Source organism: Agelaius phoeniceus, chromosome 1 (assembly GCF_051311805.1).
Source record: "Agelaius phoeniceus isolate bAgePho1 chromosome 1, bAgePho1.hap1, whole genome shotgun sequence".
In the NCBI taxonomy this organism is placed as follows: Eukaryota; Metazoa; Chordata; class Aves; order Passeriformes; family Icteridae; genus Agelaius; species Agelaius phoeniceus.
The window spans coordinates 56,751,127-56,777,050 of record NC_135265.1 but is presented as its reverse complement, the minus strand read 5'-3'; the positions used below and the strand labels follow the sequence as shown (position 1 = coordinate 56,777,050).

The window sequence follows — 25,924 nt, the reverse complement described above, 5'->3', positions numbered from 1 at the left end:
GGGCTGGCAATTAGCAGTTTGCCTGTTTGGGCTTTCTGTACAATACACTGTTTATGAAAGAAAATATGCCCTGCACACCAGCACTTTTGAATTGCAGTCACTGAGTGGGGGGAAAAGAAGATAAGATAATGACAACTGTGACTCACCACAGTTTATATAGACAAAGGCATTTTTGTTGCAAATAATATTAAGAGAGAGGCAGTTCACAGTCCCACCACAGATTAGAGTATTTCTTCTAGAGCTTTTCCAATGTCAGGCATGTTTTTCTCTTAGCTGAAATAACAGTTCCATCCAAAGGCATGGGCTAAAATAGGAGAGACTGGTCTCTGCTGGCAAACAACTGGCAGCCACAGAAGACTCCCTGCCTGGTCCCATAAACACCATGCTTGTATAACCAGTTATGCCAGATATATATACAAAAAAAGTGCAGTCATCACTGAGTCTCAGTGGTGGAGACAGTGTCCATCAGTTTCTGTGCTTATAGTACTGCTCCGGATGTGTGTCCTGCCTTCTTGCTCCACTTTTATTCTCAGCTTTCCCCTGGGACCCTGACAGTATCAGCCTTACTCCCTGCCCTTGTGATTTTCTTGCAGCTCTAGACACAGAAGCTGCAGCTCACCTTTTTGCTCTCTGTGCCAAAGCTTTCACATCCTCTCTTTCTTCTTTGAGAGCATCAGCATCTGTGGCTCTTGGTCATCTGGCAGGAATGATGCCTCAGCCTTGAGGCACTGCTGGTCTCCCACGCATCTTGTTGCCTCTCCTTTGGCCCCTGCAACTTGTGGAAGAGGAAGGAAACAGGATTAGAATCTGCTGGTGGGGCAGGGAGTGGTGCTGCTGTTCCCTAGCCTCCAGGAGGACGCCCAAGTGCGGCCTTGCCACAGAGACAGCTTCCACTTATTTGTAGATAAGACAGGCAAGAGCATCAGCTGCAGCACCAATACTGGGCTGGAGAAAGATCCTCCAGTGAGCCTCAACGACAAACTACACCCTCCCCTCACACCGCTCAGTAAGTACTTCAGCAACGTGTTTTCTTCCCAGCTGGTAGGCTTCTTGATTTCCTTATTTTTTTTCTTTTTGAGGGGGTGTGTGCATTTGTTTGTTTGTTTGTTTTGGGTTTTTTTAGCAGCCACCACCCATAAGTTGCCTTATCACCTCTGGGGATGAGCAGGAAAGCACAGGATCCCCACTGCATAGGGAATGGGCTGGGAATGGTCCTATGTGGGGAAAGTTGAGGTATGACCTAACCGAGTCTGGGATTTGTAAATAGGGAAATGGGGAGGAGAGAGTTTTAGAGCAAACTAAAGCACTAACTGGTGGGACAGTTCACAACCATATGTGTAAGTCAGCAAAGCGGGAGCTAGTATAAGGACTTCTTATCTCACTAGTAAGTCTAGCATGTGCAAGGGGTTAATTTGTACCTCAAGGAAAAAACTGGGGAAGACTGTATATTTTATGATCTCCAAAGATAAAAACTTGTAACCAGAACTTGTGCAAATGTATCTTGCATTTTTTCAATCAAACAAATAAATGTTTTTATTTTACAAGTTTATTTTACAAGCTAGTAATGGGAATCGGTCTACCACCCAGCCACAATTTTTGAAATAGCACCCAGAAGCACACTGTCTGTGAGAAGAAACTGCTCCAAGACAATTCTGTGGTACTTCACCCATGCTAGTATTAGTAGCAAAAGTTTTGGATAGAGGGAGACACTCAGATCAGGTTTTCAAATATCAAAGTGTTTGCTAAGAAGATTTAGTGAATAATCTGACAGGGTGCCTGTGGAGAGCAGCCTAGTGTCCAAGTAACTTCAGAAGAAAGTTTGTGCATTAACATGAAGCTGTCTCCTGTATCCTGGAAGGCATCACTCAAATAGAATAATGTTAAACATATAGTAAAACTTGTAATTAAAGGTTTGGAGCAACAACACTGAGAATTTCTACTTGTAGGACATTTATTTTCTCCTCTGACTTGTAATCTTGCTTTATTCAGATGATTTGCCAGGAAGCAGTTGCAATGGGCTGAGATAGGATGGGGTATGGGTGAAGGTGAGTATTTTTTGATAAAGGTACCAAGGCTGCCTGCTGAGTACAGATGGAAGAAGACAAATGCAGCCAGATGTTGTACCATTCCCCATGTCCTGACCTGTTTCACATTATTTCTGCATAGGGCAGATGGGCGCAAGACGGCTTCATCCAATATCTTATTCCTTCTTTCTGCATTTGTAAATGACTTCAAATAAATAAGGAGCCTACTCACATTATAGAGCCCTCCACAGGGGACATGCTACAGAAGGAATGACAGGTCGTGCTCTTTGCCTCCCACATAAGTTTAAGGTTGCAGGGATAAAGGAGCAGGTAAGGATGTTGGGAGCCTTCCTGTCCCTCCTTGCTTATGTGCTCATTGCAACCAGACAGGAAGGGGCAAACCAATTTAAAATGATATAATAATCAGCTACCCCAGGAAACTGTAAGTGCATGTTTGGTGGGAGAGGAGGCACGAGTCTTAAAAAGTAAACCCCCATGCCAGAACAGCTCTTTGGACAGGGCAGCAAAATGCTGCTTTTTGTCCAGTCTGGACTGTAACTAATGAAGTCCAGCCTCTGCCTCATGTCTGCATTTGGCAGCAGCCTATGAGATACTCCCTATTTACTTTCATTTCCAGCTATTGAGTACAGCAGCAGCAGCAAGGTCAGGCTCTGCCTATGAGAATGAGGACAAACAAGTGTTCACACAGTACCACCCTAGGACCTTAGTTGCCTCTGTTTCTGCCTCTGCTTCCCTCTATTCTTCTTAGGAATTGCTCTGGCTTCAGAAGATAAATACATAGGGCCAAACAGGCTTCTGTGGCAATGTTATTACCAACTATCAAAACGAAGTTAGTAAATTCAGATTGACTGCTGTCACCCAACAAGGATGCTCTCAAAAGTACTTTTATTTATCTAGCATCCTTGTCAACATGCTCGTGGTTTGTTTAATAATTATGCATGCCCTGGAGATTAGCGCATTTTTCTTCAGGATATTGTCATTTGTAGAAACAAAACACTCTCCTGAACAAGAGGAAAAAAAAAACAAACACATACAATACCACATACACCACATGGTCTACTGAAATCTTCAGACGCACAGGTTGTGGATACCTTATAAAGGGCCAGTTCAGAAATTCTAAGTATTCAATATACAAAGAAATAATGAGCCTTAATGTACAATGATAAGGAGTACTGACATTGATGCCCACATAACCCCTGTAAACTTTCATAAGAATTCCATATCATAACTTCATTTCTTCATCTTATAGGCAAGAATGATCACCTATGGGTGACTCTTTTGAGAACTGCATTGTCCCTTCAGATTACATACAACTAGGCATAGTACCTAATATCCACATAGTTTCATAGCCCCTACAACCCTTGAAACCCTAAGAGAAATGGAGATTTCCCCCCCAAGCCATTTCCATGCCTAATTCAAGATCAAATGAAAAATAAGCCCAGCTCTTCAGTTTTGTTCTCAAAGCTTTAGTTTTCTATCTTACAAGGTAAGTTTTTTCTCATGAGATTTCATTTTAAGTCAGTTTAAATGTCACATTATCAGATGGCCTTGAAAGACTTACATAATCTTATAAATATGTGAGAGTAGCTGTGCTGAGTATTCCCTAAACTCTAAGCTGATTACTTGTGGCACACATCTACATTAAACCAACTGTGTTTAAAATAGTTAACTAAAACAGGTATCTTTATCTGTATCCAGCAAAACATTTTTACCTAATTGAAGGCTGGAACTGGTTGCATTAGTGAATTTTGTTATGGAAACCAAAAAATTTAGGCAAAGACAGTAATCATATACTTGCAAATATTTGTGTGTTTTAGAACTATGTTAGTGAGTGATAAGATAGCTTTATTTGGGCACTTTAATCCAGTGGGTACAACAACTGAGAATTTTGAAAAAAAAATTAGTATGTGCTTTAACCTATCTAAAAATCCCAAAGTCTGATATCCAGAAAGTGAAAAGTTCAGGTATTTTTCATCTGAATCACCATATCTTACAAGGGTGTGTGCCTTAAGGGAGTCATGCTGTTATATGACAGTGATGCAGCATGAGATTTCATTAACATTAGGCTGAAGCAGCTTTTAGTAATACTTGGACTTTTCAGTCTGCCTTATCATTCATTGCCCTCTTCTGATTATAAGTAGAGCCAATCCAATCTCATGCCAAAAGTTTTAACAAGCAAAACCATGTAGGCAAAGCTAGAACTTGCCTCAGCTTTAAGCAAAGCATTTCAGTTGTCCTTATCAGCTCTCTCTGTTCCAAGAAATTAGAGACTTGAGGTGACTCATTTAGGCACATATCTCCAAAGAAGGTGGTACAGCCTAGCTGCACTGTACCAAAGTCTCTGGCTAAATGACAATTGAATCCTAAATCATACAGGAAAATCTGTGGTATCTCGGGAAGTGTCTTCTATTGTGTGTGAAGTAGCCCTCCAATGTAACCATTACAGATGCACAAAGGATGAATGTGGATCATTATGTCAAGAGACATAACAGGGTGCAAGAAAAAAACACTTTACTTCATCACATGAAGAGCATTTGCTACCAAGGTGACTGATGGCAGCAGAGAGTGCAAACCACACTAATGTGAAGGCTGCTAAGAAAACTGTTGCACTTAATGCATGAAAATCTGAGAACATGCTTCAATTTGTAAAGCCATATTAATGGCTTCATACAGCCCCTATAGCAGGCTACCTTCCCACATAAAATATTACTGGGGAATCTGTTTCCTTAGTGTCAGGAACTGATTTGAGTTGTTTGGGAAAGCACCATAACAATGATCACATGCAGCAACTTTCCTTTGAAGGAGAGCTCTGTGTGTAATCCATGATGACAGGATGTAACAGCGCTCACAGGTTCACATGTCATACACAATGTATATACACCCAAGATACCAAAATCCATTATATATTTTGGCAATTTTTATCTTTATATTCTTTTGTCACACAGACTGTCACAAAGTGCAGTGCTTGCTTAGTAAGCAAGGCAATGCTAGCTTCAGGGCAGATTTACAAAAGAAAAGGAATAGAAGGGGAGTTCCATAAGTTAGCCTGTAAACCAGAATTTTAAAACACTGAAGATGCCAAGCACTTGGCATGTGTGACAGTGAAAATATAAACAGAGACCAAAGAGATGTATTTTAGATAATATTTTCCAAACTACCATAATAAGAAAAAATAATGAAGCAATTCTATATTAAGTCTCTTTACAAAGCTTGATTTTTATTGGGTGAAATAATTCAATGAAACAATGTATTGAAATCTAACCAAATTTAACCATATTTTATAAACTATTTCTATTAAATATAATTTACTACCAATCTTACATTTAAATTTTGCTATCTATCCCCAGCCTTTTCTGCCTCAAGACACGTTAAAAACAAAAATATCCATAGTGTCTGAAATAATATCCCTGATTTCACTGAAAACGTTGTAAACAGAGTATTCTTCCGAAAAGAACATTTTTACCTACAGTCATAATATTTAGCCAGCATGCCCTAATCAAATCCAATAAAATCAAATGGCATCAAAACAATAAAACACCCTCAAATCACAAAATGTAGTGCAAGCCTTCATAAGGACAGATAAGTTTTGTATTAAATAAAATTATGTCTGCTTTATTTTAAACCACAGCTGTAGCTTACTTATACAGTGAATAAATCGAGCAACCATTCAAGGTGCCTTCAAAGATTTCTTTCTCTAGTGTCTTCCTAAGTGAGGGATTTTTCTTGTAGTGAAGGCAAATGAGCCTTCAGCCAGTGTAACACTTTAGTACAGATGTGAGGCTGGACTGGGACATTTATATAGTGAACATTCGGAGGTGAAATCCCTCATCAAGGCCTGATTCAGTAAGATCTTAATAATTTGTAGAATATTACAAATTTTTGTACATTTTAAATAGTGAAACATAAGGGAATTAATTCCATATGTACAATATCAGTCAATGTTAACTTTTGATGTTGACATGAGTTGAGTCAAACTTGATGCTGCCAGCCAGTGGTGGCAGGACATCTATCCCACCCTACTCTCTACCACTGACAGTTGGTCTATAAAGAGATAACCTAAGGGCTGAAAGGCCCAGCAAGAGGTCATCCCTGGTACCAAAAGTACTCAGACCTCAGCTAAGAATCAGCATCTTAGTCTAGAGAGCAGATGTGGGAAGAGATAAAGGAAATATTCTTGACTGAGAGACAGTGTTTTACAAACTGTAAAAGACATATGAGTTATCACAGATGTAGAAGCCTTCTACACACACACCCTGAAATTGTGGGAGATTTTTCCCAGGACTATGGACTCAAATCCATACTTAAATCCCTGAGGACTGAGGGAAAGGATCATGATGTGTGTCCCATCACCAACTGGATGGTAAGATACATTGAATCCTAAGTTATATTATTTCTTTGCTAGCTGTAACATTAATAGGCACCTTTAGCCTCACTCTGTATATGTCTACTAGTAGTCTTTTTTCTTTTTGTCTTTATTCCTGTGTAGTATTACTTTGTTTTAAGTCTTATGTCTGTTAGTTTTCTGTCTATTAAATAAAAAATTCATTCTATAATAGACCGAATCAGTCTATATTAAAGAACTTGTGAATGAGAGTGAGCTTTGGGGCACTGGCTACCTCAATAAAGCTACTGCCTGCTGTCAGAGGCCTGGGCAAAAGGCAAGGGCTTATCTAAACCACCACATAGAATCATAACAACAGCGTTATTCTATTTATTTGTAAGTCACTGTCATTTAAGACGTGTTCCATCCACTGAAGAACTACATCAGTGCAACCTTTCCTACCTTCTTTTGCAAATACTTTGTTCAAGGGTTAATTTTTCTTTACATAGATGCAAATTTAGTCATGAAAATGAGATTAACTCCCCTACTGTTTTGTCTCTTGTCAGCAAACAACCAATGTAATTTACAGAGAAATAATAAATAATTTCTTTTCCCCAGCAAGATAAAACCAAACTCCCAGAGTTTAGTCTCCTATTTTCCCATCCTCCTTTTCACTGTTATTCTGCAGCTGCCTCTTTTCTTACTTTTCTCTTTTTTTTGCCTTGTCTTCTCTACCTCCCCTTCCTCTTTTTTTTCCTCAATTACTTCCTTAATCTTCTATTCATAATGTCTCCAGTTTTTTTCTTTTCCTCATTGCCTTTCTCCTCCTTACAAGGAAGTCATAGTCTGCTCTTATTCCCTGAAAATGGAGAAGGGAGGTTATGAATAAAAAACTACCACAGCTGTTTCTGGATCAAAGCAAATACCAAGATCACTTGGACTGCACCTTCAGGTTGAAGGCTGTTTCCCTTTAACATTGCCTTTGTCATTCTGATGAGTTTCTGCTAAGCAACAATAGAAATGATCAGCAGTGAAAAATGGTCTAATTTTCTTCTTTCTATGGTGGCATCTGTGGCAGCCCCAGGATCAAGTATCAGCTTGCAAGGTGCTAAGGAAGCTCAGGTAGGAGGGTGGGTGAGGATGGGCTTCCACACCCACTGCAGCTATAAGTAAAGGGAGACAAAATAGCCCAAACAGCAATCCAGTGAGACCTACAGAGCATGAACACTTAAATAGCTACAAGAAATGGGTTCCCATGGTCTTACCAAAGTGATGAGTAAGTTTACTTCATGATGGCTTTGGGATCTGTGAGCACTGGCCATCATTCTGAGGCAGCACTTTACACCTGATTTTTCTGGTATGTAAGGTATCTTAGTGAAGCTGGACTTAAAAGACCAAGTCAACAGAATTAATGATTAAAGTTGGTTCATATAAAAAATAGCAAATATGATCCTTAGTTTACTGTTGAGAAAAAGTAGAGAAGAAAACCAAAACAAAACATCCTCTTCCTTAGCATTTACTTTGTGTATGAGATAGCACTTTCTGTATGCTTAAAAAAAAGTATGTTTTTCTGTAGAGTCAACCTATGCTAGTGTGGGTTGCTTACAGAAAGGTAGGTGGAGAAACAGATTACTGTGTGTGTAACCAAGGCAGTGAATCACACCATGTGTGAGTGAAAAATCAGGTCAGCAGACTGCTGGAAGACAAGAACTCTTCATCAGTTGTTAAGTAAAACCAATATGTTTGTTTTATGTCATGCTGCTGAACTTCTTTAAAAATTTTTTTCATTAATGTGGTGTAGTATCTTCATAGGAGGAGAAAAAGCAGTTTCAATGATGTCAACAGAATGTGTTCAGCCACTTGATATCCCAGATGACAGACTGGACAAGCAAGATCCACAGTGTAACCATTTAGGTAAGTGTTATTTGATGATGTCATTGCTCTTATGAGGGGTATTGTCTTCACATAATAAAATCCAGCAATACAACTAACCCCCCAAGAAAACAGATAGATTACACCTTCTGCTGACACTTCTAGTGCCAGATGGAAAGACAAAGAGCACTTTTTCTGCATATAAATATCAGCTGCATCTCTAGAGTGAAGTTAATTAAAGAGGAGAAAGGAAAAAGAGTCATTGATCTTTTCCCTGGTAGAGCTGTTTCTTCATTTATACTACAGTAAATGGAAAGTTAGGATATAGCTGAGCTTTCCCTGAATATATCTTCCATATGCAATTTGAGTAAAAGATTTCAAGCATTCAATTTGCCATCACTGAGACAACTTTCTAAAAATGTTTTCTGTGTTGGGAAGTTTTTTCTTTTCACAAATGGAGCAGGACTGTTGGGAAACATTCCTTGAGCTTTTACTGCAGCCTCATTACATGGTTGAGACAATAGAAAGATGGCAAAAGCTCTGCCAGCAATGTACTGCCAGCAACAGCCAAAGACATCTTTGTTACAGAGCATTTAAAATACTTCCTAGCCAATAGTGTATTGCTAAAGCTTACAGACAATTGTTTTAGCCAATTACTAAAAGTACATGTACACCTGCTTCACACAACGCTTGCTTGTCTCCTTTCTATTAACAATACACAATAGACCATTATTAAGCTCAAAGCTGTCTACTATCTTGGTAAGCATAATTTTCTGCAGTCTTAAGGTCTATCTTAGCCAAGCCTAAAACTCAAGCTATTGTTTAATGTACTTGCTTGCTATACTATTCTAACTTTTTCTACTTTCAGACTTTGCAGCTGTAGCTAGTTCTAAGTTTCTCTGCTCTTTTTCCTTCTCAGGCCTGCTTTTCCAGCTTTCTGAAAATCATCTTTCCTTCACTCTTTCCCACAGTTTTCTCCTTCCTCATCAGTTTCCTTTCGTGAAGCTACTTCTTACAGCTTTCACAATGAGCATACTAGGATTGTCTTTGCTCTGTCACACTCCAGAATACTAGATTTCATGCTTGATAGATAAGCTTTTTGCTTATTCATAGTCTTTGCCTCTGCTTCTAGTGCTATGATTTCAGTCTTATCTTACAAAATTGTCCTGAAGATTTAGCAACCCAGAAAGAAAAATCTGTTTGTCTTGTTGTTACCTTTGTGACCTCAATAATGAAAGACAAATGCAATTTCACTTCCTAGTAAAAAAAAAAAAAGTCTCACCATGGGTTTTATAGATTTTGTTTATTAGTACTGCAAGAAAGGTATCCTAGTTCTGTCTGCTACATGGCATTTCTAGCCACAGACACTGTTTTTACAACTGCTAGTATACCATAGTTAGTTCATAAAATTGCTTATTTAAATATGTTCAGAATTAGTTTCATTATACTGTTAGAAAACAGAGGCAATGGGAGGGTAAATGATCTCATTAGGACTATGAAGAAAGCCTGTGAAGGTCAGAAAAAAAACCCCACGTCTCCAGGGACTTAACCCAGAGGCCATCCTTCCCACATCTACCTGCAGGCTCACAGACATAACAGCTGCCTTAAAGAGTGTGAAAGAGCCTGGAATGAAGTTGTGCTTGCATGCAAGTCTGCAGCCAGGGGCTGGGTAACAATGTGGGGAGCCCAGCTGAAGGCAAACAAACTGCTTTTAATAATTCAAAACATTGGTTTCTGTGATGATACTAATGACAGGTTCACAAATGAGTGGTTAAAATGCTTAAAGAATCATCGTCAAGGTTATTGGCAAAAAGCAGGGTTTAGTATGAATTCATGAGAATGCAGCTTTAACATAGTTAAGTGGCAAAGTTCATTCTATTACTTACTATGTAAACAAAGCATACATAATTGGATTAGAAGCAACTTGGAATGATTTACATGAAGACTGGGGATGCAAGAGGGTAAGGGTGCAGAGGATATGGATGTAAGAAAAGGGTGCAAAAGCACTTAATCATTGACTAATTTAATATTTGAAAAAATAATTCAATAAGATTTGCTACAATTATAACAGTGAGTTAATTATATACTCAAAATAACAACATTCGTATCATGATCTATTCACTTCCATGAACACATGAAAAAGGTACCTATCAAAAATTCCTGTCAGGCTCAGTACAGTACTCATATCAAATCTCTTAGTGTTTCTCAACCAGCGTGGGCTGCACCTCAAGGAGTATGTATGTGTGGGGATGGTGTCTGCCCAGACCTTGTTATCAGCAACAGTCTTTCAAGTATTGCAAACGATGGTATGCAAGCTCCAAGAGGCATCCTACTCAGAGGCCCACTGTGTTCAAGGAGAGCTCAAACAGCTCTCCTTGCTGCTACACTGCTGTTTGTAGCATTATAACATGATTTTTCCAAAAAATTCCAGTAAAAATAGTACTATTACACTGAGGCTATGATTAATTTTTTCAAAAAGTCTCATAACAATGGTATCATTTCAGTTGGGTAAATGACTTACCAAAGCTAATAAGAATGACTGCTTATCCTTTGTTCCTTACTTTGGTCAGACTGCTCATGTTCCTGGTATGGTCAGAATAGTTCCTACCTTTACCATACAAGAGCACCCAGTATGGTCATAGATGCTTCAGTGCCCAACTGGCACAGTTAAGGGGCACTTCATCACTCAGCTGATTCAACTAAGGCTTATCAGAAGCTGCTGAGATTGTAGAGCAGGCCTAAAGAGGAGTTGAGGGAGAGGCATTTACTACCACAACAAGCTATCTTCTGTATTTTCAGCTTGCCTAAGCACCCAGAAATATAGACCCTTGCAGAAAAAGACATGTTGACCTTCTGGGTGATCTGAGTAAAGGATTGTTTTAAAGGAAAAGCAAAAATCCAGTGTCATGTTATGTAAATAAAAAGCAAATACCAATTGCTCATTAGCTCTGGAAATAAAGTTAACTCTTGAAGGGAACAACTGACTGGCTCATTTTACAAATAGCTCAGACCAACCTATATATGTAAAACTTTCCTTCACAGAACTGGCCTTGTAACTCTTGAAGATACAATCCACACAGTTACCACTGGATGAAACAGTGGTGGCTATGGAACCTCTGCACACAGTGATGCATCCTCTCCTCTGACTAAACACGCAAGCTGCCCACAACTCTCTCTCTTTGTTTTATGGGTACTGCCAACAACACAGAAAGACTTCCTAAGTCACTTGACTCCCTTGTAGTATGGCTCAGAGCCCTCTTTTGTTTGCTTTCTAAATATTTAAGAGATTTTTTTTCCTGGGGATTTGAATTAAAGCACTATTATCAAAGTTATTCTTTTCCCTATCTGTTTTTTTATCTCCCCTAAGTTTTAATTTCTATTATATTTTTCCCTGCAGAAGATCTTTCAGAGCAGCTGATTAAGAGCTGTGACCTCAAAAATAAACCAAGAAAAGGTAAAACTCTTACAGCCTCTCAGAGGACTGAACAGGAGCAAAAGAAGCCAAAGAGAAAAGATACACCAGCTTTGCACACTCCACCACCTCTAACAGGTGAGCAGTAAATCTCTTGACTTTGAAATCCCAAGTCATGTCTGGGGACTGGAGAAGGATGGAAGTCCATGGAACGTTCAAACAGTTATGTCCCCTTGGATGCAGACAGGAACACAGCTTCCTGCATGTGCACCTGGGAAGGCAGGTGAACAGAAAGTCTCTTTCTCAAAGATATTCCATGTTAGTTGAAGGGTTTGGTCTCACTTCTGGGAATACCAAGGTGGATAGGTTTATGCTCTGAAAAACCTGCTTCCATGGATCTCATAGACTTGCTGATAAATGTTACATTACTGTGTGATATTATGTGTATGTATTGGCAGCGGCTGAGCCATACTAGATGTCCCAATAGGATATGGTCCAAAATCAAGAAAAGGATCAAGTCCAGCCCCTGCACTTTCCCATGAAACTTGCATCCAGTGCACAGCAGGAGGCTGGGTCTGACACTGGGAGTAGACCAGTCAAGCACACAAGCCACCTGCAGGATGGTCCTCCTGGAAATCACAGGGATCATGTGTTTATGGGAACTCCGGCAAAGGGTGTTTCAGGAAGCCGGAAAACATCACAGCAATGAAGGGGCTTCTTGTGGAATGCTCCCTACTGTGGCACAAATACAGATATTTGAGACCCAAATGCCACCAACCTGGAGAAGGGAAGAATAAGCAGGAGGCTGCTACTGAAACTTAATGATCCAAAAACAGCAGTGGGAATAAATGTTTGTCACTCTCAGCTAACAAACACACAGTGTTATAATTTCCATCAAGAGAGCTGTGCTCTTACATTATTGAATTCTTCTTCCCATGCTGCACATACATGGGGGAGTTAGCCAGTAACTACTTGTGTGTTTCTCTGTATATCTGCAACAATTCACCAAGTCAAAAATAAGCACTGGGATTTTCCAGTATTTGTAATCCAGATATTTGATTCTGTTCAGTTTTCACATGTACCTTCCATCAGCAATTCTCTCTTAGGAAGAGCAGCTCAGAGGCTGGAGAGCTGTGTTTTCTTCCTGCAATTGTCCTATCATAAAGAAAACATTCTTTTACTAGTTAAAACAGCCTCTTCTGTGTGGTCATATTGCTCCCAGCCAACCTCTTGAGCATCTGTGTGATTAAGTTACTGTGGAAAGATGTCTAAAGTTCTGGAATAGGAGATTACACTCATCTGTCCCATGATTTTTAGTGCATTATATATAATCAGAAGCCAGCTGGCCTAATAGCATCATTTTCTAGAGCCTATGGGAAATAATTTATTTGAAAAAAATGTAGGGTAGGTACATCATGCAGCAGATCATGCAGTTGTGCCACTGTACTTCAGAGTAGTCTTTGGGAGAGCTACACAGGTGGAAGCTTCTTCAATGTAAACAGGCTAAAGTAGCATTTTCTTTATTGCTTGCTTACAGGCATAGTTTCAGCCTCATCTGAAAATCTGCTGAAAAGGTCTGGTATCCCAGAGAAGTCACAGAGAGAGAGAGGGTCTCCAGTCTCTCAAATCACTGAACTGGAGAAGAAAAAGCCCAGAAGAAAAGATACACCTGCAATACACATCCCACCTTTGATAATAGGTAAGAAACTTAGGTAAAGGCCTTCCTAAGAGGCAGCAAAAAGTGACTAGTGTCAGAGATATACTTACAAGGCTGAAAGGAAGTTGCCCTCTACTCAGTAGAGTAGCAGTTCTTGAAGTGGACCTATTTGGTCTAAGTATATAATAATAGTGGGGTGAAAATGAAAAGTCTAATACATATCCCATATTCAAGCTCCAGGGATAGAAAGAATAGGTAGAAAGAAAAGGCATTTGGTCACTTTTCTGAAAAGCGAACTACTGCCCTGCTTTTCAAACCTAAGCACATAGAAATTTTTAGGTCACCAGCACTAAAATGCCTCCAACAACCTGGAGCAAAGCTGTGCTGATTAATCCCCTCCTTCCTTTGGCAGTCCCTGACAGGCACTGATGTAGCCAAGTGGTGATGAATTTCTCATTAGCAGCACCTTAAAGATAATTCTATGCATCAGGAATGACAGTAGACACCATGTTACATGCCAATGGGGAAGGGAAGGGAAGGGAAGGGAAGGGAAGGGAAGGGAAGGGAAGGGAAGGGAAGGGAAGGGAAGGGAAGGGAAGGGAAGGGAAGGGAAGGGAAGGGAAGGGAAGGGAAGGGAAGGGAAGGGAAGGGAAGGGAAGGGAAACCTTACCATGGATCATTTGAAAAGAGCTAACCTGCTTTTTGGGTAAACTCACAAGTCAGAGCTCAGGAACGTACACTAAATAAAACTGCACCATGCTTTATGAACAAATTCCCTCTCTTATTTAAATTAAGAAGCAATGAAAGAAAAGGATATTTATGTAATTCTTATTACCTAGTTATAGCATACAAACCAGCCTTTTTAGAGCAGATACTAGAGACAGCTTAAATGTATGGCCCAAACAGAGGTCCCCAGCTCTAAGAGGGACCCATATTAGTAGTGTGTCTGATGCTTACCACAATCAATAGCAAGATCGTTACCAATGAATCACTTTGCTAACTGATGAACTCCAGAGGTTCCCAGTAGAGTTTGGGATTCAAAGCTCAGAGGGATGCAGTCCAGAGATACATGTTATAAACTTTCCATGGACCACCAGCAATTTCAAGGACAAATCAGCATTTTAATGCAAAACGATGGAAAGGGAATACAAACAGGAAGTCAAAATGGTAGTGATTTGTATAACACTGGGAAAATGTTTTTTTCTTTGATATGATGCCTCTGATCACTTGTGAAGAAAATGTGCTTTATTGAATACAATTTGGAAGTTCTGGGTTTCAAAGAGTGAGAAGCATGTTTGATTTGCTAAACATTTGTAAGTTAGTCTTTCTCTGTTTGCTGTTTTAAAAAGTCACTTAGCCTCCCTACCTCTGTTTTCCTAGCTGTGTGTATTATGAAATGCAACTCATCCTGCAGATCTATTTTAAGGATTGTTAGATTGTTCTGTTAATATCTGCCAAGGAATCTAGCTAAAGAAAACAGAGGGTAAATATACAATGTCACCATAATTTCCCAACAGAACATGCAAGTAATTTCAATTTTTAGGTACACTCTAGAACCACTATGGCTCACAGAAACATGAGTGTTTCTGTTAGAAAGCTAAAAACTAGACAGAAAAAGTTGTCTTAAATCATCTATTTGTCAGGTGCCACATAGATTTAAGCCATACCTCTTGGGCTACAAATCAGAGAAACAACAAGATAGCACATGTCTACAGACTGCCTAGGGACAACGCCTGCAGCTGAGCTGGGAGAGGGAAGAGGTGAATGGTTAAACTTCCATTCTTCTTACCCAGATGTTTTCAATGAGGGTGTTGTATTTTTCTAAAGGAGCTGCCTTAACTGGCTTTCTAGGCTATGAGAGAGAATGAGGATTTGAAACTAATTTTACAAGTTATCTCTCATTTGATGAGGAAACCTCAGTCACATTTCAGGAACTGTATTCCCGTATTTACACATGTATTTACATTCTAGCTCAAACCCACAGGGCTGAAGACCATTAATTTAGTTAATGGACTATATAATGCTAAGTGGGGATGGCAACAGAGTGTTCCAGAGCTGACTACAGGCTTGGATCAGATTCAAGCCATTTACTGTCAAGTGATATGGAAAAATGACTATTAGAAATCTGACTATATTTTGTCTTCTGGTCTAATTCCTTCAGAAAGACAAGGTGTTGGCTGACTGAAAGAGAGCTTGCTGCTGAAGGAGACATCTGCTCATGACTCATTTGTATGGATATGGCATAACATTAACTGTGCCTCTTCAGTAGAAGTTTGAAGGCTGAATATATTTAGAAGCCTGACCCTTGTAGAGGAGATTTCAGATAACTTAGTAGGCCCCTTTCTTTAATTGCATTTCCCAATTGGATTGGGTGCTCCCGAGATGTAAAACTGATTCTGCTTCTCATCTGGACCACATGCCACCTAGTAGATACATTAATTTTCTTAATTTTACATGGTACATTTGACTTGCTTTTATTTGAGATAGAAAATCTCTCAGACCACCCAAAAGGGAGAGGGACTGTCCTAGGAGTGCTGGTCAAAACAAAGAGGGATAACACATCTGCCATTTTTGCTGCATTTACAGAAAAGCATTTGTATGGACAGCTGTTCAAGAGACTACTCTCTTAAATAAGACTTTTTACTAGAATTAAGTGGAGTTTCTTGAATTGGTATCTAGAAGTGGTTTGCAGGGGATCTGAAGGAGAAATATTAGAAATGGTGGCAATCCTCATTAGCAGGTCTCAAGAGATACTGATGCCTTAAGATTTTAGTTATTATGTTTTTCAAATCCTACACTACATTAGTGCATAGCTCTAAACTGCATATAAAGTGTAGTTAACTATATCTTCACATTTTAGTTAGACAAAAGAATCCCTCTGGGCCTGTGATCCAAGGACACACCACAGCCTCAGGCCCTGAAAAGTATATAAACAAAAGTGAATTGGGGAGGAGCAAGCTGAGGGAATATGGTTTCATTACTTGAAGCTGTAATTGGAGAATTAACCCCTGATATGCAAACAGACAAAACTTCTATCTGCTTGAAAAACCTGTGACCTCTGTCCATCTTGGGTGTAGCCCCCATGAGGCTTTTACACTGCCCAAGGTGTAGCTATTGAAGGCCTTTAAAAAATACCCACTTTATTCTCTTAACTCTTAGCTTCTGTTCTAGGTAGCCACTCCAAGGCATCAATACCATGTAGCACTGAGTGCTGCTTACTACAGCAAGACTAATGACAAGGAGACAGGACAGGAAGGTTTGTCTATATTTACTTAGCTCACATAGTTCTGCTGGGTCTTCTCAGGTCTCCAAGCCTATAATTCAGGTTCTGTTTTGCACAGCAGTTCCATAAAAGCTTAGTTTCTTTGTGTGTGCTACCAGATGAAATAAATCTGAAAGTAAATAAGTAGCAAATATTGGGCCAGCCTTCAAACAAAGGCTTTTCATAGCAAATCATGGAGCGATCACTGGTGAACTTCAACTGGCAGAATGATGTACGTTGTATGAATCTTGAAAATTAAATATGCATCCTTAGAATAGGAAGGGAATAGAATTCAGGCATTTAAATACATAGGTTATTTTGCCTGATACAGGCACCAGTCTGCCACAGGCAGTTAATCACTTGAAAACAGATCCAGAATACAGGATCTGAAAAGCTCTGTACAGAGAGGCAGCATCTTAGCAGGCTGCTTTGATTCCATGCCAAGTGTTCAAAGGTGGCTTCAACAGTAGGCAACAAAGTGTCATTGGAGATATAACTGAAAACAACTGAAAATTACATTAGTTTCTGTCATTCTCTCAATAGCAAATGCACATAAATTGAATTTCATCACATATTTGAAGGTACATTTTAAGCACATATTATGTTTTCCCTGCCCCTCAATGGCCCATTGAAAACCAACAAAAAATAACCCCCACTCTCCTTTGCAGCACACACAACCCAAACCCCAAAGGTGTCAGGGAAAGAAAACCTTGTCTATCTTTGCCTAGGTTGCCTATAGGAATAGAAATCTGTGTAAGAAATATTTACATCTATCTCCATAAAATGCCATAATTTTTTGCAGTTAACAACAAGAGCGATTTAATTGCTGCTTGAACAAATGAAGTCCTTTGTGTTTCAAATTAACTGAAAGACATGAAATGTCAAATGAATGTTATTAATTTGTGCCTTTCAGTTTATCTCATAGTGCTGCTGAAACTAGCTAGTTCACAAGAGCTGCATATAAATGAAGCAGGAGCTAACTTAAATGAAGGGCAGTATAGGTAAATATTTTGCACCTAATGCATTGTTCTCACATTACTCTTGCTTATTTTTTAATGAGGGAAGCAGTTACAATATTTGTTATACCTTGGTATTATATAAAAGCCTCTGGATCCTCAAAGGACAGACTTATTGGTTTAACAGAGAAAAAGAGAGAGACACAGAGAAAGGAGAAGTGACAGATTTGTGGGAAGTATGATCTACAATCCAAGTCTATTTTCACATTGTTCTTCATTTAGTAGCTTTTGCAATTTATTGATGCTTTATCATTTCAGTGGAGATGACACTTGTCATGTGGGTATTTAAACACCTCTTGTTTCACCTGCATTTGCAAGATCTAAGTAATATGCTATATACATAGAGAAAATACACATGTCCATAAAAGCTGTTCCCATTACAAAGATTAATTACAGTATTTGCTTCATCATGCAAACTCTTTCCCTTATTTAGCTACCCAAACCCTTCTGACAAACAGGTTCCCAAATGAAACTTCAGTCTCTTTTTACAGATAGCAAAAATATATTGGATTTAAGAATGTTTAATCATTTTTGCTAAAAATGCAGTGATTCAGTAAGTATTAAGAGACTAAAAGACCAAAAAGAAATGAGGAGTAATTCGTGTGATGACATTAAAATCAAGAAATAAGAGAGAACTGAAAAATTCTCTTTTGCCTGATATTTTCTAGAAAGTAGTATATTAAATCAACTCACTTTTCCACCTTTTTTTTATTTGTTGTTTTTTTGTTTGTTTGTTTTTTGTGTTCTTCTCTTTTTAAGGCACTAAGCTATTTACAGAAGAAGAGCAAACAGTGATTATGGAAGATGAAGAAAAGGATGGAGACACAATCCACAGTTAGATTACAGTGATATTTCAATAATACAATGTAAATAATCATGGGTCATTCAAAGTGGCATCACATTAAAAAAGATCTTTTACCTTTATAAATATTTTTGTCAGTTGAACACTTGAATTTAAACTGCCATCAAGCGCTTATCTGCTTATCTGCATCTCATAATTCCCAGCAAGCATTATTGGACATGAATGGCAGAAATTTCAGTTACACAGGGTTTGAAGGATTCTGTCGGTTTACCAGAAGGGGCTTCCTAGCATTTTTGTCAAGAAGGAATCCACCTCAGATCAGATCTAGTTTTGTGCAGTGTGGTACTCATACAATACCCGGCACTAGAAGTGGTAACGCAGAGTAGTAAAACATCAGCTAGTGATTCAAATTGCTTTTTTTGTCTGACACTTGACCTAATTTGTTCAGCTTTTCTTTCCTGGAATAACACTGACCACAGTGAAAATTCCCATGTGCAGAGCTGATGGGATAGATGAAGAAGGTGAGAGGGCCAGGATTCAATTCTAGAGTCTCTGAAATGCAAAGCAAAAATTTCCTCTGCCTGTATCTGCTCATGACTTGTGTCTGTAAGGAGGAAAAGATAAATTTACTTTAGCATTAAAATTACACCTAAGGGCTCTCAGTGTTGACAGATGCATCAAACAGGATGGAGGGCAGAGATCTCAGAGGAGAAACACTAGGGAAGTGCAATGCCTGCTAGTAATTGTCTCCACTGAAAGGTAAAATTGTTGGATAGTTGATGCTTTTGCTCCAAATAATCTTTTCACATCTGTTTTTTAAATTGAATCCTAGGTAATCAGTTAGGAGAGGTTTTAAAGATTCAAAATCACAGCAGGAAGGTAAAAATTGAGTAAAAGGAATAATGTTACTCATGGCATATGCTTACTGCAAGGTAGAAGAGCATCATGTGACTTTTTAAATACTTTACCTCAATGATTCAAACAAGAATTGCTTTCACAGCTAGCTACAGGATTTGTAGAGAGATATGTATTGGTAGAATATTTTACCAAAAAAAAAGATAGAACTGGACACTGTGTGCTTACCTTAATAACTCTGGGATAGATGGAATAGCGCTGCCAGCTGAACCCTTAGGGAACTAAGCAGAGAGGCTGAAGATTATCTAGCCTGGCAGACTGAATTTAGTTATCTTTTTAAGTCACTTATACAGACAGCTGAGGACCATACTAGTTTGGACTCCATTTGCCACTGTGACCAACACTGTGACCAACACATTTGCCACTGACCCAACATCTTTCATGAGAATGCAGTCCATTCACAAATATATGTGAATGTATACTCTCAAGATGTAATCAATGAGCTTACAATAAATAATTGCATATTAAATTGCACAAGAGGTCCACTATATGATTAATGGGATACCTCTTACTTAGAAAGTGTACTTGTTTTTATCCTATTATTATATCAGTGAGATAATACTTAAAATATAAACAATCAATAGTTCAAGTAACAACATTAATATAAGATCCACAGTAAAGTGTGGAAACAGATGTGCATGCCAGACCTCTCCCTTGGAGAGGTATCCCTTGAATGGGTTATGATAAGAGCCTCTCAAAGTCTCATGTATTGAGAAATCCTCCTTGGTCATGGTGAGTTCCCAGCATGCTTTGGAACCCCATGTAAATTTGTTGAGACTGATTGGTTTTTCCCTGCTTTTCCCCATAAAAACCCCAGTTTCTGCCCTGTTCAGGAGAGAGCTGCTGTTGCTGGCATCCTTTGCAGGGTGCTGGAATAAAGGCTACCTCTGTGGAACAACCACATGGCTCTCATGTCTCTTTGTCCCTGTGTTGGCCAGGGTACTACTCGCAAGGCAGAGCTGAAATCACTGCTAAGAGCTGAGCTGAGCTAGCTGCCCCTTCTTGAGGTTACCTGACGGCTGAAGGACTGCCTAAGACTCCTAGAAAGCTGTCTCTTGCAGGACCTCTCTCTGAGAAGGTTGTGGCATCCAGGTCGAGCCATCAGACCCCCAACCAACTGCCTCTACAGTAAAGTATGTCACAACAAGTACATGAGAAATATGTATGACTCAGGTTTACCTTTACCAGTGAAGTTGGTGAATATTTTCAGTGCATGTGTAGTGAGTTGACCTTGGCTAAATGCCAGATGCCCACCAGGTTGCTCTATCAATCTCCTTTACAGCAGGACAGTGCAGAGAAAATAAGATGCAAAACAACTAGTAAGTTGAGATAAGGCAGTTTACAAAAGCAAATAACTAAAAAAAAAGAAAAGTAAAAGTTTACACATGCATAAGCAAAAGAGAAAACAATTAATATCTATTTCCCATCAGCAAGCAATATTCAGCCATTTCCCAGAAAGCAGGATTTCAGCACACACTTCTGGAATGGTTGCTCCAGAAGGCAAAAGTGGTAACATAACAAACATCCCCCATTCCTCCTCTCTCCCATAGCTTTTGTATCAGAGCTGATGTCATACGGTATGGAATATCCCTTTGGTTTATTTGGGTCAGCTATTTTGGCATAGTTGTGTCCCCTACCAGGACACTGTTAGAGACAGTGCCAATGCTGCGCCAGTGATGCTCCACAGTAGCAAAACCACTGGTGTGCCACCAGTACCTTTCTGGCTACCAATGCAAAGCACAGCACTGTGAGGGCTGCTGTGGGAAAATGAACTCTATTTCTGTCAGTCCCAATACAATTTCCACCCCTTATTCCATACCATTTGCATCCTACTCAGATCCCACATAATTTATATATCTTCCAATTCTTCCATTATGTTTGTCATTACTGGAATCCCTTTTTACCCACACTTACAACTTAAACTACATCCTTCAACCATCTCTATACCAAATATACACTTTCTTTAACTACTACCCCTGTCCTTTCACAGATTGACATTACTTTCCCTTTTCATGGGCTTCCTCCATTTCTCCAGATCCATGACTTCGGCTCCATTCAATCAGGATGGGTAGTCAAGACAGGAGAAGAAGCATACTTTATCATTGGTCACCAAGACCGGCCTGGCTTGAATCATCATTGCATCCTCCTTGCCCTTCACAAAATTAATTCTTCATCAGTTCAAGTCATTCCTGCTACTTTACCTCCTCCAACACATAATTTATGCCACAGATTATTTTCCCCACAAGGTTAAATTTCCTTGAGTCACAAAGCATGTCTCCCAACTCTTCCACACTACCTACCAAATACACCCTGGTCCCTGGGAAAGAACAATCCCACAAATGGGTTTGCTTATTCCCATGGAAGGAGAAATCCACACCAACTTCCCCAGCCACCTCTCCATGTGTAGTGAGGGGACCTTAACTCCTCCCACAGTATGGAAGGGTTTTATTTGGGCAGAAGCAGGTGAACATCAGCAGATCCGCTGTTGTTAACCAGCTTAAGCTTCTGCTAAATTTGCATCCTAATGTTTATGTTAACATCATTAACATAGTCTTAGTAGTCCTTCTCTCAGTCTTTCCAGAGGCTTGTGAGTGATAAAGGATGTGATATATCCTCTCAATGCCATGTTTCTTTGCTCAAGAGTTTACAAAATTATTTTGAAAATGAGTCCCATTGTCTGATTTTATTCTCTGAGGTACTATTTCACCAGAAAATGTGTTTCTTAAGGCTAAGATAGTGTTTTGAGCAGTGGCATGGTTTATAGTTTATGTTTCCGGCCAGCTAGTTGTGGCTTCTACCATGGTGAGTACGTAGCTCTTGCCTTGGCATGTTTGTGGCAGTGGTCCAGTGTAGTCAATTTGCCAAGCTTCACCATACTGGAAACCCAGCTACCACCCTCAATTCCAAGGAGATTTTACTCCTTAGCATGCTTGATTGCAGCACATATTTCACATTTGTGAATACCCTATATGACAGCTTCCATAGTCAGGTCCACCCCTTGATCACAAGCCCACCTATATATTGCATCCCTTCCTAAATATCCTGATGTTTCATGGGCTCATTGGGCTATAAATAGCTCAGTCTTTCTCTCCCAGTCTAGGTCCAACTGAGCAATTCCAGTTTTGGCAGCCTTACTGTGTGGGTTCAGTGCTGGCCAAATGTCCATGTACCCTCTAGAATTATTTACTCATTTCCTGCAGTGAGATAGGATTAGAAGGAAGGCAAAGCAGGCTCAAAATTTTAAAAGGGTATAAAGAAAATTTTATTAGAAGTAACTAAAAGAAAGTATAACAAGAATCAGAATAAAACCTTTAGAACACTTCTCCTTCCCTCACACCCTCTTTTCTTTCCTACTAACAACATACAGAAACAATTCAGTCAGTTTATCAACTCTAGAATATTCTTTCATCAGTTCACTTAGGGAGAGGAGTCTCTCTTGTCATGCTATGGAGACTTCCCTACAAGAAAACAGTTCTCTCATGGCTTTTAATTTTCATGAATAGCAGCTGCCCAGGAATCTGCAATCGTGAAGCCCCTCCCACCTCTTGCAGCCTTCCCACAGCAGTGCTCGTGGGCCATGTCAGCTTACAGGGTACTATTCTAAGGATGAACTGTTCAAGAGCAAAGGTTCTCTTTATTAATCTCTTTCCAGAGATTAATAAAGAGAACCTTTAATTAATTAATTAATAATTTAATTAATTTCTCTTTATTAATCTCTAATCTGTTCCCAGAGATCATCTTCATCTCTGGGAACAGATTAAGGTCCTCATCACTCCTCTCTCTCTCTCTGTTAAAACTTCTCACGGGATCACAGCTACTTCAACATCTGCTTGCTTTAGCACAGATGCCTTTGCTCAAATAACTTCAATTTGAACACTTCATCCCCTGTACTTTTCAATGAGTTACAGGGAAAAAGAGTCGTATGTATCAATTATATCTACTCCATAGCCTAACAAGAGGATTTCAGCTCAGGAGTGAGGCATCTCCTCAATCCCTCCCATCCGAGACATGGCTTCTTACTGACCTTCATGTCTAATGTTGTTCTGTCTGTATCTTCACTCTTTCCTTTTCTTTCACTTGAGAGAGAAAATTGATGTTTGTAGGTTTCATCCATGCACTAAAAGAGTTAATGTCTCGCTTGGGGCCTGCAGATGGTTATGTGACCCAAACCAGGCGGTGGGCGGCTGAAGCAGTTGCAATGATGGATCTTCAGACTGCACTGGGGGGGTTGTGTCAGGAACTCAGGGGGCCTGGCCAGAATGGCAGCAGCTGCTCTGGTCACATGGCTAGTCTCTGGCCCCTGCTTTGTTAAATTTCAATTGTAGGCTGATGGCCTCCTCTCCCCCTGCCCAGTGGTAGTGGAGAAGCCTCAACGGTGGCAGAATCTTGGCTGAGCCAGCCTGGCCAGGGGCTTAGCAGAACCAGCTTGGGCTGCACCCAGGGCCTGGCGGACCCCAGTATGGCCCAGCAGCAGAGCTGGCCTAACCCAGCAACTGCGGGCAGGGCTCAGCAACAGCCTGTGCCATGGCTTGGCTTGGGTGTCCCTTTACCCCCTCCCCATCCCAATGGCCAGGCTGCACAGGCCCAGCACAGGCCGGCCTAACTGGGAAGGGGAAGAAAATGCAGGAAAGCAGGAAGTAAAGAGAGCTTCCTGGGGGTTTGTTTGTCTTAAAATGTGAATGTCACAGAGGTGTATCTAGCTTTTAATTGGCTTATTAACATGCCTATTCTCAAAGCTAGCCAGCAATTGTTGTTGCTACATATAGAGGAAGCTCTCAGCAGCTCTCCTCAGAAAAATTCACTTCCATGGGTGGCTCAAATGAAAAACCAGCACACTTATTTATTAATTCATTATTTTGATATTCTTCAGTGGTACGACTTTTGGGCATGTGAGCATCTACATGACATTCTTTAAAAGTTATGTTTTCTACACATGCAGCAATGTCCTGCCACAATGCAGCAGTCCAGATGGGTTTACCCCTTCATCATCAATTGGTCTTCTTCCACTGCTGCAGCTACCTCTATATAGGGCATTAGCTACCATCCAGAAGTCAGTAAGGAGATAGAGTACAGGCCACTTTTCTTGTTCACCAATCTCAAGGGCTTAGTAGGATGGCTTTCACTTCTGCAAATTGGCTCAACTCACCTTCCCCTCCAGCAGCATCAATGACTCCTTGTGTGGGACTCTAGACAGTGGCTTTCCACCTCTGATGATTTCCTATCACACAGCAGGATCCATCAGTAAACAGGGCATAGACTCTTTCATTTTCTCATAGCTTGTTTTATGGTGGTGTTTCTTGGGCACTAGTCATCACTCAGGCAATGCTCAAAAATCTCTGCCTTCTGGCCAGTCCATAACCTCTTCCAGTATTCCTGGGAAACTGGCTTTTCCCATTCAGGCTCGTTGTGCAATCAGTGATAGCAACTGACTCCATGTAGTACTGGTTATATTATATGTCGAAGGGGTATTTTCTTTGAACATCCAACATAGCATGGGTAATCACGGTGCCAAAAGGAGACATATTTATGTTCCAAAAACTTCTGAGGTGGTTCAAACCTCCTCAGAGGCTGCTAATATTTCTTTTTCCATCGGAGTATAGTCGGCTTCTGATTGTCTATAACCTCGGCTCTAAAACCTTGACCTTGGGTTTCTCCTGATGTTCTTCAGCAGAAGCTCCAGAGGAGACCATGCTTCCTAGCTGCAGAGTAGAGTTTATTTCACATGGCTGGTCCTGTCCAAACAGGCCCAAGAGCTACCACACAAGCTATTTGCTGTCTGATCCACTCAAAGGCCTGTTGATGCTCAAGGACCCACTTGACTTGGTACTTCTTCCAGGTCACTTGATAGAGGGGGCCAACAAGTTAACTATCACCGGGAATGTGCATTCTCCATAACCCCACAAGGCCTAGACAAACTTGTATTTCCTCCTTGTTAGCTGGTGGAGACATAGTTGCTATATTGTTAACCATATCCAAAGGCACATGACGGCATCCATACTGCCATTTTGTTCCCAAGAACTGGCTCTCCTGTGCAGTTCCCTTCACTTTGTTTTATGGCAACAGCTTTCAGAAGGATTTGGATTATTTTCTTTCCTTTTTCAAAAATTTCTTCTACTGTATTGCCCCACACAATGATATTATAAAGACATTGCAGGTGTTCTGGAGCTCCACCCTGTTCCAGTGCAGTCTGGATCAATCTATGGCAAACAATTGAGTAGTATTTCTACCCCTGGGGCAGTTGATTCCAGGTGTACTGGACACCCCTCCAAGTGAAAGAAAACTGTGATCTTCATTCTGCTGCCAGAGAGACTGAGAAAAATGCATTAGCGATATCAGTTGTGCCATACGATTTGGCTTTCTTTGACTCCAGGTCATACTGAAGTTCCAATATGTCCAATACGTCAGCACTCAGGCAGTGTGACTTAATTCAGGCCGTGATAGTCTACTATCAGCCTCCATTTCCAATCAGACTTTTGCACTGGCCATATGTTAAAGGATGAGTGTGTTCTGCTGATCACTCCTTGGCTCTCCAGTAGACAAATTAGTACATGGATACGAGTTAAAGAATTTCTGTTGGTGCAATATTGCCACTGGTGCACTGTCCTGGTAGCAATTGACACTT

The 25,924-nt window shown here is 40.1% G+C and overlaps 1 protein-coding gene across 4 annotated transcripts; it reads left to right on the top strand.

Moving 5' to 3' along the window:
- Nucleotides 1-603: 603 nt before the first annotated feature.
- PPP1R17 (protein phosphatase 1 regulatory subunit 17) lies at nucleotides 604-20,200 on the top strand. Of its 4 annotated transcripts, none has more exons than XM_077179408.1 (6): nucleotides 604-1,006; nucleotides 8,168-8,280; nucleotides 11,636-11,788; nucleotides 13,188-13,349; nucleotides 16,479-16,563; nucleotides 18,345-20,200. In XM_077179408.1, the coding sequence occupies exons 2-5, from the start codon at nucleotides 8,199-8,201 to the stop codon at nucleotides 16,538-16,540; spliced, it is 459 nt and encodes a 152-aa protein (XP_077035523.1). In that variant the 5' UTR covers nucleotides 604-1,006; nucleotides 8,168-8,198; the 3' UTR covers nucleotides 16,541-16,563; nucleotides 18,345-20,200. The 4 variants fall into 4 exon arrangements, with proteins under 4 accessions (XP_077035523.1, XP_077035518.1, XP_054504517.2 ...); XM_077179403.1 differs by having other exon boundaries at nucleotides 16,467-16,563; XM_054648542.2 differs by lacking the exon at nucleotides 16,479-16,563 and having other exon boundaries at nucleotides 8,179-8,280.
- The last annotated feature ends 5,724 nt before the right edge of the window (nucleotides 20,201-25,924 follow it).